Consider the following 12,061-nt stretch of genomic DNA (forward strand, 5'->3'; position numbering starts at 1 on the left):
TACGTCCCATGCGTCTTGACCGGTCTGGAGGGTCGTGGAGGAAGGTGAAATTAGATCTTACCTGCTAATTTTCTTTCCTCTAGACCCTCCAGACCGGTCAAGGCCCGCCCTGTCTGTTCTGGAGGCCAGGAGGTTTGGTTTCTCCTTTCTATCTTGGCAGCTGTTGAGTGTGATTTCTATAGTTTCAGACTTTGGTTGTTATGAGTCTGAGTAGGTGTGACCGTGTTTCAGAGTCCACCTGTAGAAGCACTCACAATTAAAAGGACACAAGGAAAGAAATGAAGAAAGTGTCCAGTTGGCAGTGACCACGTACAGGGTTCTTAGTTGTAGTTGGTGGTTTTGGTTTCTCTGCTTTGTCAGGGTTATACTGGCTAGTGGATGTACTGCACAGGTTATATATACAGTATTCAAAAGCTCAGTGTTTCTCAGTCTCCCTCTGCTGGTAGGAGGACATAACCCATGCGTCTTGACCGGTCTGGAGGGTCTAGAGGAAAGAAAATTAGCAGGTAAGATCTAATTTCACCTTCTGTATTATCATACCCGATTTAAGGGCTGGTTGTATTATATGATTAATTTCCTCTTTTAATCAGATGATAGTGCGATAACTGTCTTTGAGCCTCTTCCATATAGGCTTGCCATGATTGTACTGCAGTGGCGCCTCCTTTGTATGCTTTCACAACCCTGATTGGTGGATTTTGGAATCAGCTGTTTTTATAAATGAGCTTTAGATGGCGGTCGCGACTCATGAGTGATCTGGTCGCGTTTAGCTGGTCTCTGTGTCTTCTCAAATTATCCACAATATCTTTCAGTTCACTGAATCTCGTAAAATTGGGTAGGGGTGAGTCACTGTATTCCTATGCTGCTGCTGTTTTCATCTTAATAGAATTACTTTCAAATGTAAATGAATCATACTCACAATTTCCTAAGTGTATTTCCAGAATTGAAAATTGGTCTATCCAGAATGTACTTAAACTTAATCCTTTTAAAACAAAGATTCTCTTGATAGGTGTTGCAAATCCTCCTTTTATACAACTGTAGTTCTAAACATTGTTAATCTTATGGTTGAATCCACATCCAGGGTTTTGGGGGTCATTTTGAACTCCTTATTGAAGTGTGAACCTCAAATTAACAATGTTGTCAAGAAATGTTTTCTTAAAATGAGACCTTTTCATACAACTATAATAAATAGTGTTAATCTTATGGTTGAATCCACATCCAATGATTTGGGGGTCATTTTGAACTCCTTATTGAAGTATGAGCCTCAGATTAACGACGATGTCAAGAAATGTTTTCTTAAAATGAGACCTTTTCATACAACTATAATAAATAGTGTTAATCTTATGGTTGAATCCACATCCAATGATTTGGGGGTCATTTTGAACTCCTTATTGAAGTATGAGCCTCAGATTAACGACGATGTCAAGAAATGTTTTCTTAAAATGAGACAAAGATCATTTTGTCCTTTTGTTTTTCCTTGCAAAACATCTGGTCCAAGCTACAATTCTGCCACAGCTTGATTATTGTAACTCCTAATATGGGAGAAAACGGATGCCATATTGAAAAAATTACAGCTTGTTCAGAACACAGCTGCACGCTTGATTTTCAAAAAGAGAAAATTCAACCATTTGTGTCACCTCTTTGTTGAACTTTATTGGTTACCATTACAGGCACACACTGATTTTAAACTAGCATGTTGTATTGTTAATATAGTCAATGGCTTGATCCCTGAAGATTTTCTTTCCTTGGTGTGTGTGTGTGTGTGTGTGTGTGTGCCTAACATCTCCAAAACAAATAGGTTAAAGCAAAATTATGATTTGACTTTTCCATCTTTCAAAGCTGTCTGTTATGAGATGGTCTTGGAAAAGTCTTTCATTACAAAGCCCTTTTAATATGGAAGACATTCCCAATCTCATTAAGGACAAGCCATTCTAGGTGTTCTTTATGTATTCAATATTCTCTATATTCTTTGCATGTTTTGTTTCATCCTGTAAACCGCCTTGGGTTCGTACGGCAAGAAAAGGCAGTATAAAAGCACAGAGATTAGATTAGATTAGATTAAACATAAGTATGTAAGCATCACCATACAGGGACAGACTGAAGGTCCATCAAGCCCAGTATCCTGCTTCCAATAGTGGCCAATCCAGGCACAAGTACTTGGCAAGATCCCAAAAGAGTAAAACTGATTTTATGCTGTTAATCTCGGAAATAAGCAGTGGATTTTCCCCAAGTCCACCTTAATGGTTTATGGACTTTTCTTTTAGGAGCTTTCCAAACCTTTTTTTAAACCCTGCTACACTAACTGCTTTTACCACATCCTCTTTCAACAAATTACAGAGCTTAATTACACATTGAGTGAAGAAATACTTCATCTGATTTGTTTTAAATGTAGTACTTAGTAGCTTCATTGTGTACCTCCTAATCCTTGTATTTTTGGAAAGAGTAAACAAGCAATTCATGACTACTTGTTCCACTCCACACAGGATTTTTTGTAGACCTCTGTCATATCGCCCCATGGCCATGTCTTCTCCAAACTGAAAAGCACTAACCTCTTCCACATAGGAAGTCATCACCCTTCTCTGTATCTTTTCTAATTCTACGATATCTCTTTTGAGATGCATTAACTAGAATTGCACACAGTATTCAAGGTGCAGTTACATCATGGAATAATACAAAGGCATTACAGTAATCTGTATTTTGTTCTCCATTCCTTTCCTAATAATTCTTAATATTATGTTTGCTTTCTCAGCCACAACTGAGCGGAGAATTTCATTGTATCATCGATGACACCTAGATCCTTTTCCTGGAGATGACTTTTAATGTGGAACCTTGCATCACTTATAGCTGTAGTTTGGGTTCCTGTTCCCTACATTCATCTCTTTGCACTTGCTGACATTAAATGTTATCTGCCATTTGAATGCCCATTCTCCAAAGTTTTATAAAGTCCTCTTTCACTTTTTTTGCATTCATTTTGTGATTTAATAACTTTGATTTAACATGCATGTTCATTGTGGATGTCCTGAGAACATGACTGCCTGGTTATGTCTCAAGGACTGGGTTGAGAACTGCTACAGAAGAAAGAAGACTCAGAAAATATTCCATTTACTTTGTTGTCCTAAAGAGATAGGAAACTTTTCACCTGTTAGAATTGAAACAGGTCAACAAAGCCTTGTGGGTTCCACAATTCTAGGTGGAGAGACTGGTTGGTGATAGCTGTTCACCAGGGTGAATATTTGATATCACAGAGTTTGTACCCTCATATTCTATTCAGCCAGGCCATTAGAAGTTCTATGATTTGCAGTCTTAGGGAAGTCTTTTCTGTTCTGGGCTCTTCCGTTTGGCCCGACCATGGCTCCAGGAACCTTTTACAGTGGTGGTAGCCATTGCATTTCAGAAAGGAGGGGTGCTAGTCCACCTTTCTCTAGATGGCTGGTTGGTATGTGCAGAGCTCTGTGAATTTTTTTTTTTTTTGTTACATTTGTACCCCGCGCTTTCCCACTCATGGCAGGCTCAATGCAGAGCTCTATGAAGAAAGGAGAGTAGTGATTGCTTGTGTAGTTCACCTGCTCCAGGAATTGGGCTGGTTCTCCAACTTTGCCAAGAGCGACCTGAACCAGACCCAGTCTCTGGGGTGCTTGGGCGCTCTCTTCAGTGCTCAAAAAGGAAAGGTATTCTTAACCAAAGACACAATTCTGAAGTGGACCAAGATGCAGGGGTTATCTTCAGATTCTGGGTTTGAAGATGGCTTCTTTGGATCTGGTGCCTATGGGCCATGTCCCATGTATGCCCACTGCACAAATTGCTACTTTCCCAGTGGTCTGCATGGCCTCAGAATTTGTGGGAGACACTTCCTCTTCAAGGAGGTATGAAGTTCAGCTTGTCTTGATAGTTACAGGAGGAGAACGTTTTGGTCAAAGTGGTTATAGAATCTCTAGAATAGATTTTGGCAACAGATGCAAGCTTGTCTGTTTAGGGAACCAGTTGTCCAGCAGTAATTGTTCAGGTATGCTGGTCTTTGGAGGGAACAGTGGCCCATCAGTCTTGTGGAGGCAAGAACAGTTCAGCTAGCTCTACAGGCCTTATTTCCCCATTAGCAAAGCCCCGAGCAGTTCATATCCTTTCAGACAATACTAGTACAATGGCTTATGTCAACTAGCAGGGTGGCACAAAGGGCCAAAAATATGCTTGATCCTAGAGAGTGGTGCCTGGTGGACTCTGCCTTTGCTTTTGATTGTTCAGTGCTGAGGGACACCAATCGTGGATTTGATGGCAACCATGAAGATTGCCAGTGCACCTAGTTTTTTCAGCCAGAGGAAGGAATGGTCTTCAGAGGAACTGGATGTCCTCACGCAGCAGTGGCCTTGGGAGGGCATGCTGTATGTTTCCTTCATGGCTGCTTTTGAGTAGAGTCATTCAAAGGGTGGAAAGCTGGTGGTTCCAGACTGGCCAAAGAGTTTGTGGTATATGGATATCATCAGGCTGAGGGTGAGAGATCCACTACTGATGTCATAAGTAGGTCTTGTTATAACATCCAATCTGGGTGTTGAGCATATTCTGATTTTGTCTTATGGCCTGGCTTTTGAGAGGACGAGGTTTCAGAAAATAGCAGCCAAACAGGTGATTTTGAAACTTGCAGCGTATAAAGAGGTCTGCTTCTCTGGCATACATCTGAACATGGAGAACTTTTGAGGATTGGTGCCAGGATTGCAGCCTTCATCCTTTAGGAGTTTGTGCTCCAGACATTTTAACCTTTTTGCATGGAGATCTTCTCACTCAGATATTTTTTTGCAAGGTGTGACTTCTGTGACCACCTCTGTGTTTAATGGTAGTGCCTCCTTAGGGTATTAAACTTGTCCTTTCTGCCTTGGAGTAGGCACCATTTAAGCCACATTGAGAAGAGCATAACATAAGAACAGCCATACTGGGTCAGACCAATGGTCCATCTAGTCCAGTATCTTGTTTCCAACTGGCCAAGCCATGTCACAAATACCTGGCAGAAACCAAATAGTGTCAGCATTCCACGCTACCAGTCCCAGGGTAAGCAGTAGCTTCCCCTTGTCTGTCTCAGTAGCAGACTATGGACTTTTCCTTCAAGAACTGTAAACCCAGATGCACTAACCACTGTTACTGCATCCTCCAGCAAAGAGTTACAGAGCTTAACTAGTCTTTGAGTGAAAAAATATTTCCTACTAGTTGCTTTAAAAGTATTTCCGTGTAACTTCCTTGAGTATCACCTAGTCTTTGTACTTTTGGAACAAGTAAAAAAAATCAGTTCACTTCTACCCATTCTACACCACTCAGGATTTTGTAGACCTCAATAACATCTCCCCTCATCCATTTCTTTTCCAAGCTGAACCCTAACCTCTTTAGCTTTTCCTCATATAAGAGGCGCTCCATCCCCTTTATCATTTTGGTCACTCTTCTTTGATCCTTTTCTAATTCTGCTATATCTTTTTTGTTGAGATATGGTGACCAAAACTGAATGCCATACTCAGGTGAGGTTGCACTATTTAGCGATATAGAAGCATTTTAGCATTTTCAGTCTTATTTACCATCCCTTTCCTAATCATTCCTAGCATCCTGTTTGCTTTTTTGATCGCTGCTGCACACTGAGCAGAAGATTCCAGCGTATTGTCTACAACGACACCTAGATCTTTTTCTTGATTACTGACCCCCCCCCCCCCCCCCCCCCCCCCCCCCCAAGGTGGACCCTAGCACCAGGTAACTATGATTCGGATTATTATTTCCAATATGCATCACTTTGCATTTGTCCACATTAAATTTCATCTGCCATTTGTATGCCCAGTCTTCCAATTTCCTAAGGTCTTCCTTCAATTTTTCACAGTCCGCATGTGTGTTAACAATCTTGAATAATTTTGTCATCTGCAAATTTTATCACCTCACTTATCGTTCCAATTTCTATATCATTTATAAATACGTTTAAAAGCACCGTTTCCAGTACAGATCCTTGTGACACTCCACTATTCAACCTTCTCCATTAAGGGATGTTATGTTGAAGGTGGTGTTCTGGTGGCAATATGCTCAGCTGGAGATTTTCAGAGTTGCAGGCCCTTTCATGTTGGGGGGGGGGGGGGGGGCTTTCCTAGTGATATCACAGGGCAAAGTGGTGATTTATGTGGTACATTCCTTTTTGCCAATAGTTATATTTCATTTCCTTGTGAATTAGTTGGTTTTGCTACTGAACCTGGAAATCAAGGAACCCCTGGTGGCTCAGAAAAGCTGCATCAGTTGGATGCTCATAGTGTCTACAGAGGTATTTGAGGATAACAAGCAATATCCACAAGTCCGATTTATCTTTATATACATTGGTCCTAGGAAGCGTGATATGGACTCTAAGATGGCAATAGTTTGGTGGATTAAGAAGGCTGTTTCTTCAGTATACATTGTGCATTGTTGTGTAGTTCCTCTGTGGCCATGAGCCCATTCCGTAAGGGTATAATCATCGTCCTGGGTGGAGCAGTTTGTTTCAAGAAATTTTGTAAAATTGCCACTTGGGTGTCTGTGCATTTCTTTGAGCATCATTATAGGTTGGATATTCAGTCTAGGTAGGATGTAGCATTTGGAGCATGTGTATTGGAGGCAGGCTTGTCTGGGGCTGTCCTGAATTCTGCTTTGGTAGTTCAGATGCTTGTGAGTGGAGGGATGATGAGGATGGCGGAATTAGGACTTACTTGCTAATTCCTCCAAGCCAGTTCAGAGCTTAGTCCTACTAAAATTTACACCTACAGATCTATAAGTTACTGGGGGGAATAGCAGTAGCAAGAATTACACTGGTACATTTACGGCATTCTTTTTGCTATTAGTTGGTTTACACTCAGGCTAATTTTGAGCTCTGTTGTTGCTAGTTCCAGTATCCTCTTCTTTTTTTTTTTTTTTTGTGGTTGTTAAGGGGAGTAGATTTTTAGTTTTGCTCATTTACTGGTTAACCAGGGACTTGTACAGGACCCCTATGTAAGATGATGTCATCAGTCCACTGGTTCATGGTCTCCATTTGCTGGCAGGTGAAGGTAAGCCCATGCATCTTGACTAGAAGGATTCAAGGAAAGGGTATTAGCAGGTAAGCCCTAATTCTTCCTTTTCATAAAACATGGGTTGATCTGAACTAGATTTAAAAAAAAAAAAAAAATCCTCATCTGATCCTGTTTGGTAAACATATAATTTTTCCTTTAATTTCCCCAGGGTACCCCTATAAAATATGAAACTAGTACCAGCCAGTCTGCCATCAAGCATAATGTCAAGTCATTGATCACAGGGCCCAGCAAACTACCTCGTGGGATGCCACAGATGGAGATGATGCCAGAAAACATGAAAGTAGTGGAGCGGGGGAAATATGAAGATGTGAAGGCAACAGATGCTGTTCGCTCCCGCCATACATCAGTGGTGAACTCGGGCCCCTCTGTACTCAGGTCGACTCTTCATGAAGCCCCAAAGTCACAGCTCAGTCCTGGGGTCTATGAGGATACCAGTGCAAGGAGGACTCCCGTCAACTACCAGAGCCCCATGGCCAGGAGCTCACCCATGTCAAGAGCAAACGATGGTGTGTTTCTAAGTTCTGCCATCCCCTGCATCCATAAGATGTACTCTTTGATGGAAATACTGTATCACTACTAAACACTCAACCTATTTGTGAAACAAATTCAATTTTTTTCCAGACCTAAAAGTTGTTTGTAGTAGACGTCTTATCTTTGCAATCCCTACTGTAGGATTTGAATCATTTTCCTAAGTAGTTGCTAGCACCTTATTATAACCAAAATGTGACCTCATACAGCGTAGTCAAAGGAAGAATGACCTCAGGTGAGGAGAATTGAAAATAATCAAAAATATGGCTATAAAATATTGTTTATTCCAAAATGGTAAAATTACATTAACATTTTTTGGAATTAAAGAGGGTTACAAGTAGCAGGAGCAAAATGGAAAACATAAGAAACAGGTCAGTTGGGAGTATTTTGCCATGGCCTGTGTGAGCCTGCCACTGCTTTGCAGACAGAACTGTAGTTTGAGGAAATTGTAGTTTTGGCTGGTTTTATCAACTGTTGTGTAAAGGCTATGTTGTTTAGCCAATGAATTGTCTTTTGGAAAATGAAATTTGTTACTGGGAATACCAGACCTTTTTATTCATTCCTAGGGGAAAAAAGTGGGTGCCTAGTCAACTGGGGTCAATTGGTCCATAGACTTACCCCTCTCACAGTATTACTTTTGCCTGCCACTTATGGTCTTCTGTAGAGCAGGAGGTGGTCATCACTCTGCACAGTCAGTGCTTGACCACTTACACTAGAGTTTTTATGCAAATCCTTTAAAAACAGACAGACACATCTAGGCTGAGGAACTGTAGCCACTCCTCTTTTTCTCTGTGAGTAATGGTCTTGTATGAAATTCCTTGATTATTTGATAGTAGCAGGAAGTGCTAAATGTTATAACTGTATGTGAGTATACTTGTTGATTTACTGTTTGTGATTTCCAGGTGGAATGACTTCTGGGAAGTCTTCCAATCATGAGAGAAAAAGCACTCTTACTCCAACACAGAGAGAGTGCATACCAGCAAAATCCCCAATTCCTGGTGTTGATCCTGTCTCAGCACACAGTCCTTTTGACCCCCACCATCGAGGAGCTCCTCCAGGGGAAGTATATAGAGGCCACCTACCACCTCATCTGGATCCAGCCATGCAGTTTCACAGGGCTCTGGATCCTGGTAAAGTCTCTCTTTAGTATCTACATACAGTCTTACTGATAAAGAATGTCATATATAAGAGATACACAGTAAAGACTCCTAATGAGCTGACACTTGTACACGGGGGAAAGCTACAGTTGATGCTGCTAACTTCATTGATATACAAAGATCATAACAAGTCATAGGGAAATATCCATGTCAGTTCCACAGTGACTTGCATGTCCATGGTGATTAACTCATGTCCTGATTTGTCAGCAGTCTTCAAGTAATTATGGTGTTCATTATTATTTACCGTGTGATCTGAGAGCTCATTAGAGCTGGCACGCACATGGCTGGGTAATCAGGATTTTACAGATATTTTATTTCTCTGTATGTTTATAATTCCTAGTGCTTCTGTATTATCTAAAATTCCAGTTAGGGAGCTCCAGAAAAGGATTCTGCTTACATAAACCTACAAAACTGTAATAAAAAGATGGTCACAAAACAAAGGCCTGTATAAATAACTGGAGCATTAAAAAAAAATACTTTAACAATATTGAGCTCAATTTTCAGTGGTGGCAATAATTATATTAATTTAAATGGTAGCGCTGGCGTTCTAAGACATTTGTCAGTGCCACTGCACATATAGTCAGTGGCGCTGAATGTGTGTAATATCACAGTGTATAGCTTGTCCAGATAGTGGCTGAATATTGTCATAGTCTGGATAATGTTTGTACCCCTCTCTTCCCCTGTACTCTATGGAGAGTATTGGGCCATTTAGATGGATTTTTGGTGCATTACTATTTGTATAGCAGCTAAAAATCCTTGTACAGCAAAATTATTGTTTATTGGCCACTGGTGAGCATATAACTCTATTTGAATGTCGGCTCCATTGTATTCCTTGTATGTTTTATTTGATCTGTTCTTGGCTTTGTGCATATAGATAAGCTGCCTCATCTGTTTAATCCTAGTTCCTTAATATACAGAGTACAATTAGTGCTTCAGCTCTTGGCTTTTAGACATGCTAATTCAGCTTCTCTTTCTCTTAGTATGTATCCAGTATATGTGCACATATTTTTCTATGTGGAAATGTTAAGTGATGAGAATCCACTTGATCTAGTGCATTTTACTTTTTCACCAGCATTATGGAATTCGTTGCATCTTCTGCTGGAAACATTGTATGCATCTTTCCATTCATTATTTAAAACTCACCTTTTTCAACAGACTTTTTTTGCTATAGGCTTGGGATATCTCTGCTACAGGAGACCAGGGTTGATAGAGGGAAAGGGAAATGGGACTTGATATGCTACCGCCTTTCTGTGGTTTTTGCAACTACATTAAAAGCGGTTTACATAGTATATACAAGTACTTACCTGGGGCAATGGAGGGTTAAGCGACTTGCCCAGAGTCACAAGGAGCTGCAGTGGGAATCAAACCCAGTTCCGCAGGATCAAAGTCCACTGCACTAACCACTAGGCTACACTAGTTGTGTAAATTATTGATTTTATTTTTTGGTTTGTTCTTTGCTCTCTGAATGTATGTTCTTTGACTATCCTTCCTTTATGACTGTTGTTGAGTTTGAATGGTTTAGGTAGTTAGGTCTTTCCTATCTATAATTGGCATTCTTTTCTGCCGCCTTGTTTTTATTGGGTTTTATAGTAAATGGTATAGCAAATTTAATAAACAATAAACGCACTAAATTGTTTTTATTTTGCAGCTTACCTATTTCAGAGACAGCTGTCACCCACCCCAGGTTACCCTAGCCAGTACCAGCTTTATGCAATGGAGAATACGCGTCAGACAATCTTAAATGACTACATTACCTCACAGCAGATGCAAGTTAATTTGCGTCCTGATATGACCAGAGGACTTTCTCCCAGAGAGCAGACGCTAACTCTCCCTTATCCAGGGACTCGAGGTATGTCTATCTGGCTCTTTTCCATGAATAGCATATACCATAAGAAGTCACCTTTCCTGTGCCATTTTGTTTGAGACCTTAAGAAGGTTCTACAGTGTAGAAGAATTTCACTTCTTTTAGCCTGGTACATAGTTAATGCTGTTGCGCAAGTGATATAAAAATGATTTCTAATATTTTTTACTAGTACTACTGAAAGCATACAGCAGTATACATATCAATGTAGGTATCCAGATACAAGTCCCATCACCAATGTGTTTACAGTCTAAGTGGGTTGCCTAAGATGAGAAGGAGAATGACTTGCCCAAGGTCATGAAGCATGCCAGCGGGAGAAGCAGGTTTTGCATCCTGCTGTGGTTCCCAGCCCATTGTCCTTATCACTAGGCCACACGTCCTCCCTAAAAGTTAAATACTTACCCATTGAGATAGTAACACAGTAGATGACAGCAGATAAAAACCCGTCTGCCATGTGAAATCGCTGGTAAATAAAAGGCTAGTGCACCCTAGGTGAACTTTCAGCCTTAGGCAGTCACCCCCTAATTAACATTCAGACCCTTAATCTCCTCCCAAGATGACATGCTTTTTAAATATGTACTCACGAGGCCTCGCAACTGTCTTAATTTTAAATTATGTAGAATCAACACATATATTTCCACTGCAGAAAGCTATAGCAATTGTATGTTACACTTTAATGGACCATCAGAAGTGATCTTCCACTGGGGACTGCACCTATTGTGAAAGTAGGTGGAACACATTATTTCGTCATCAGTCCAGTATCATTCTTTAATTTTACAACTTTTATAGCTCATATAATTATTGTAACTTTATCATAATTTATAGAAACAGATTCCAATAATCATCTTAATTTCTTCTTATAATCCAGAAAATTCAGATTACTTAACTTGCATATCTCTTATAGAGACGGTCCATTAAACTATAACATACAGATGCTTTTTAAATATTACATACATGCATGCACAAAGTTTATTTTGCACACAAATGAGGGCAATTTCCAAAAGTCATTTACTCAGGTAAAAGTACACGTTGACAGTTCTTTGGGTGTATGTGGCTCTCAGGATCTATTGTTTTGGTTTGACTGCAGCTACTCTTTGCTGCCTTCAGAAGCTGCTGCCTTAGGCGACCATCCAGTCTTGCCTAATGGTTAGTCTGGCCCTGGGTAGATACCAGCACATTGTACAGAAGAAGCAAGAGACAAAGCATTGAACTTTTACCACTAGCAGAATCCAGTGCAGAGATTTTGAGCTGAATTTAGGAGGCAGACTTTGGATGTGATCTGTTTGAACCTTTTCATTGCAGTGCAGTTGGTTGGGAACAGCTAGGGCAAGTCATTATTACTAGGCAAGTCATCCATGCCCATTTGCCCAGTGCTAAAACAGATGTTCAGATTTGCATTTTTTCCACATTAACTCCAGGCCTATAATAGAATTGTGTGTGTATTTTTAACTAGATTTGTATTAAAT

The 12,061-nt window shown here is 40.3% G+C and overlaps 1 protein-coding gene across 9 annotated transcripts in view; it reads left to right on the plus strand.

The window, feature by feature from the left end:
• The window catches only part of LOC115482561 (nuclear receptor corepressor 1-like), a 315,982-nt gene that overhangs the window by 261,419 nt on the left and 42,502 nt on the right, over nt 1–12,061 (plus strand). For all 9 annotated transcript variants that reach the window (XM_030222440.1, XM_030222445.1, XM_030222447.1 and 6 more), the window contains exons 32-34: nt 7,198–7,555; nt 8,480–8,707; nt 10,383–10,583. In XM_030222440.1, coding sequence (XP_030078300.1) covers nt 7,198–7,555; nt 8,480–8,707; nt 10,383–10,583 — 787 coding nt within the window. The remainder of the gene's footprint in view (nt 1–7,197; nt 7,556–8,479; nt 8,708–10,382; nt 10,584–12,061) is intronic.

Source organism: Microcaecilia unicolor, chromosome 13 (assembly GCF_901765095.1).
Source record: "Microcaecilia unicolor chromosome 13, aMicUni1.1, whole genome shotgun sequence".
NCBI lineage: Eukaryota > Metazoa > Chordata > Amphibia > Gymnophiona > Siphonopidae > Microcaecilia > Microcaecilia unicolor.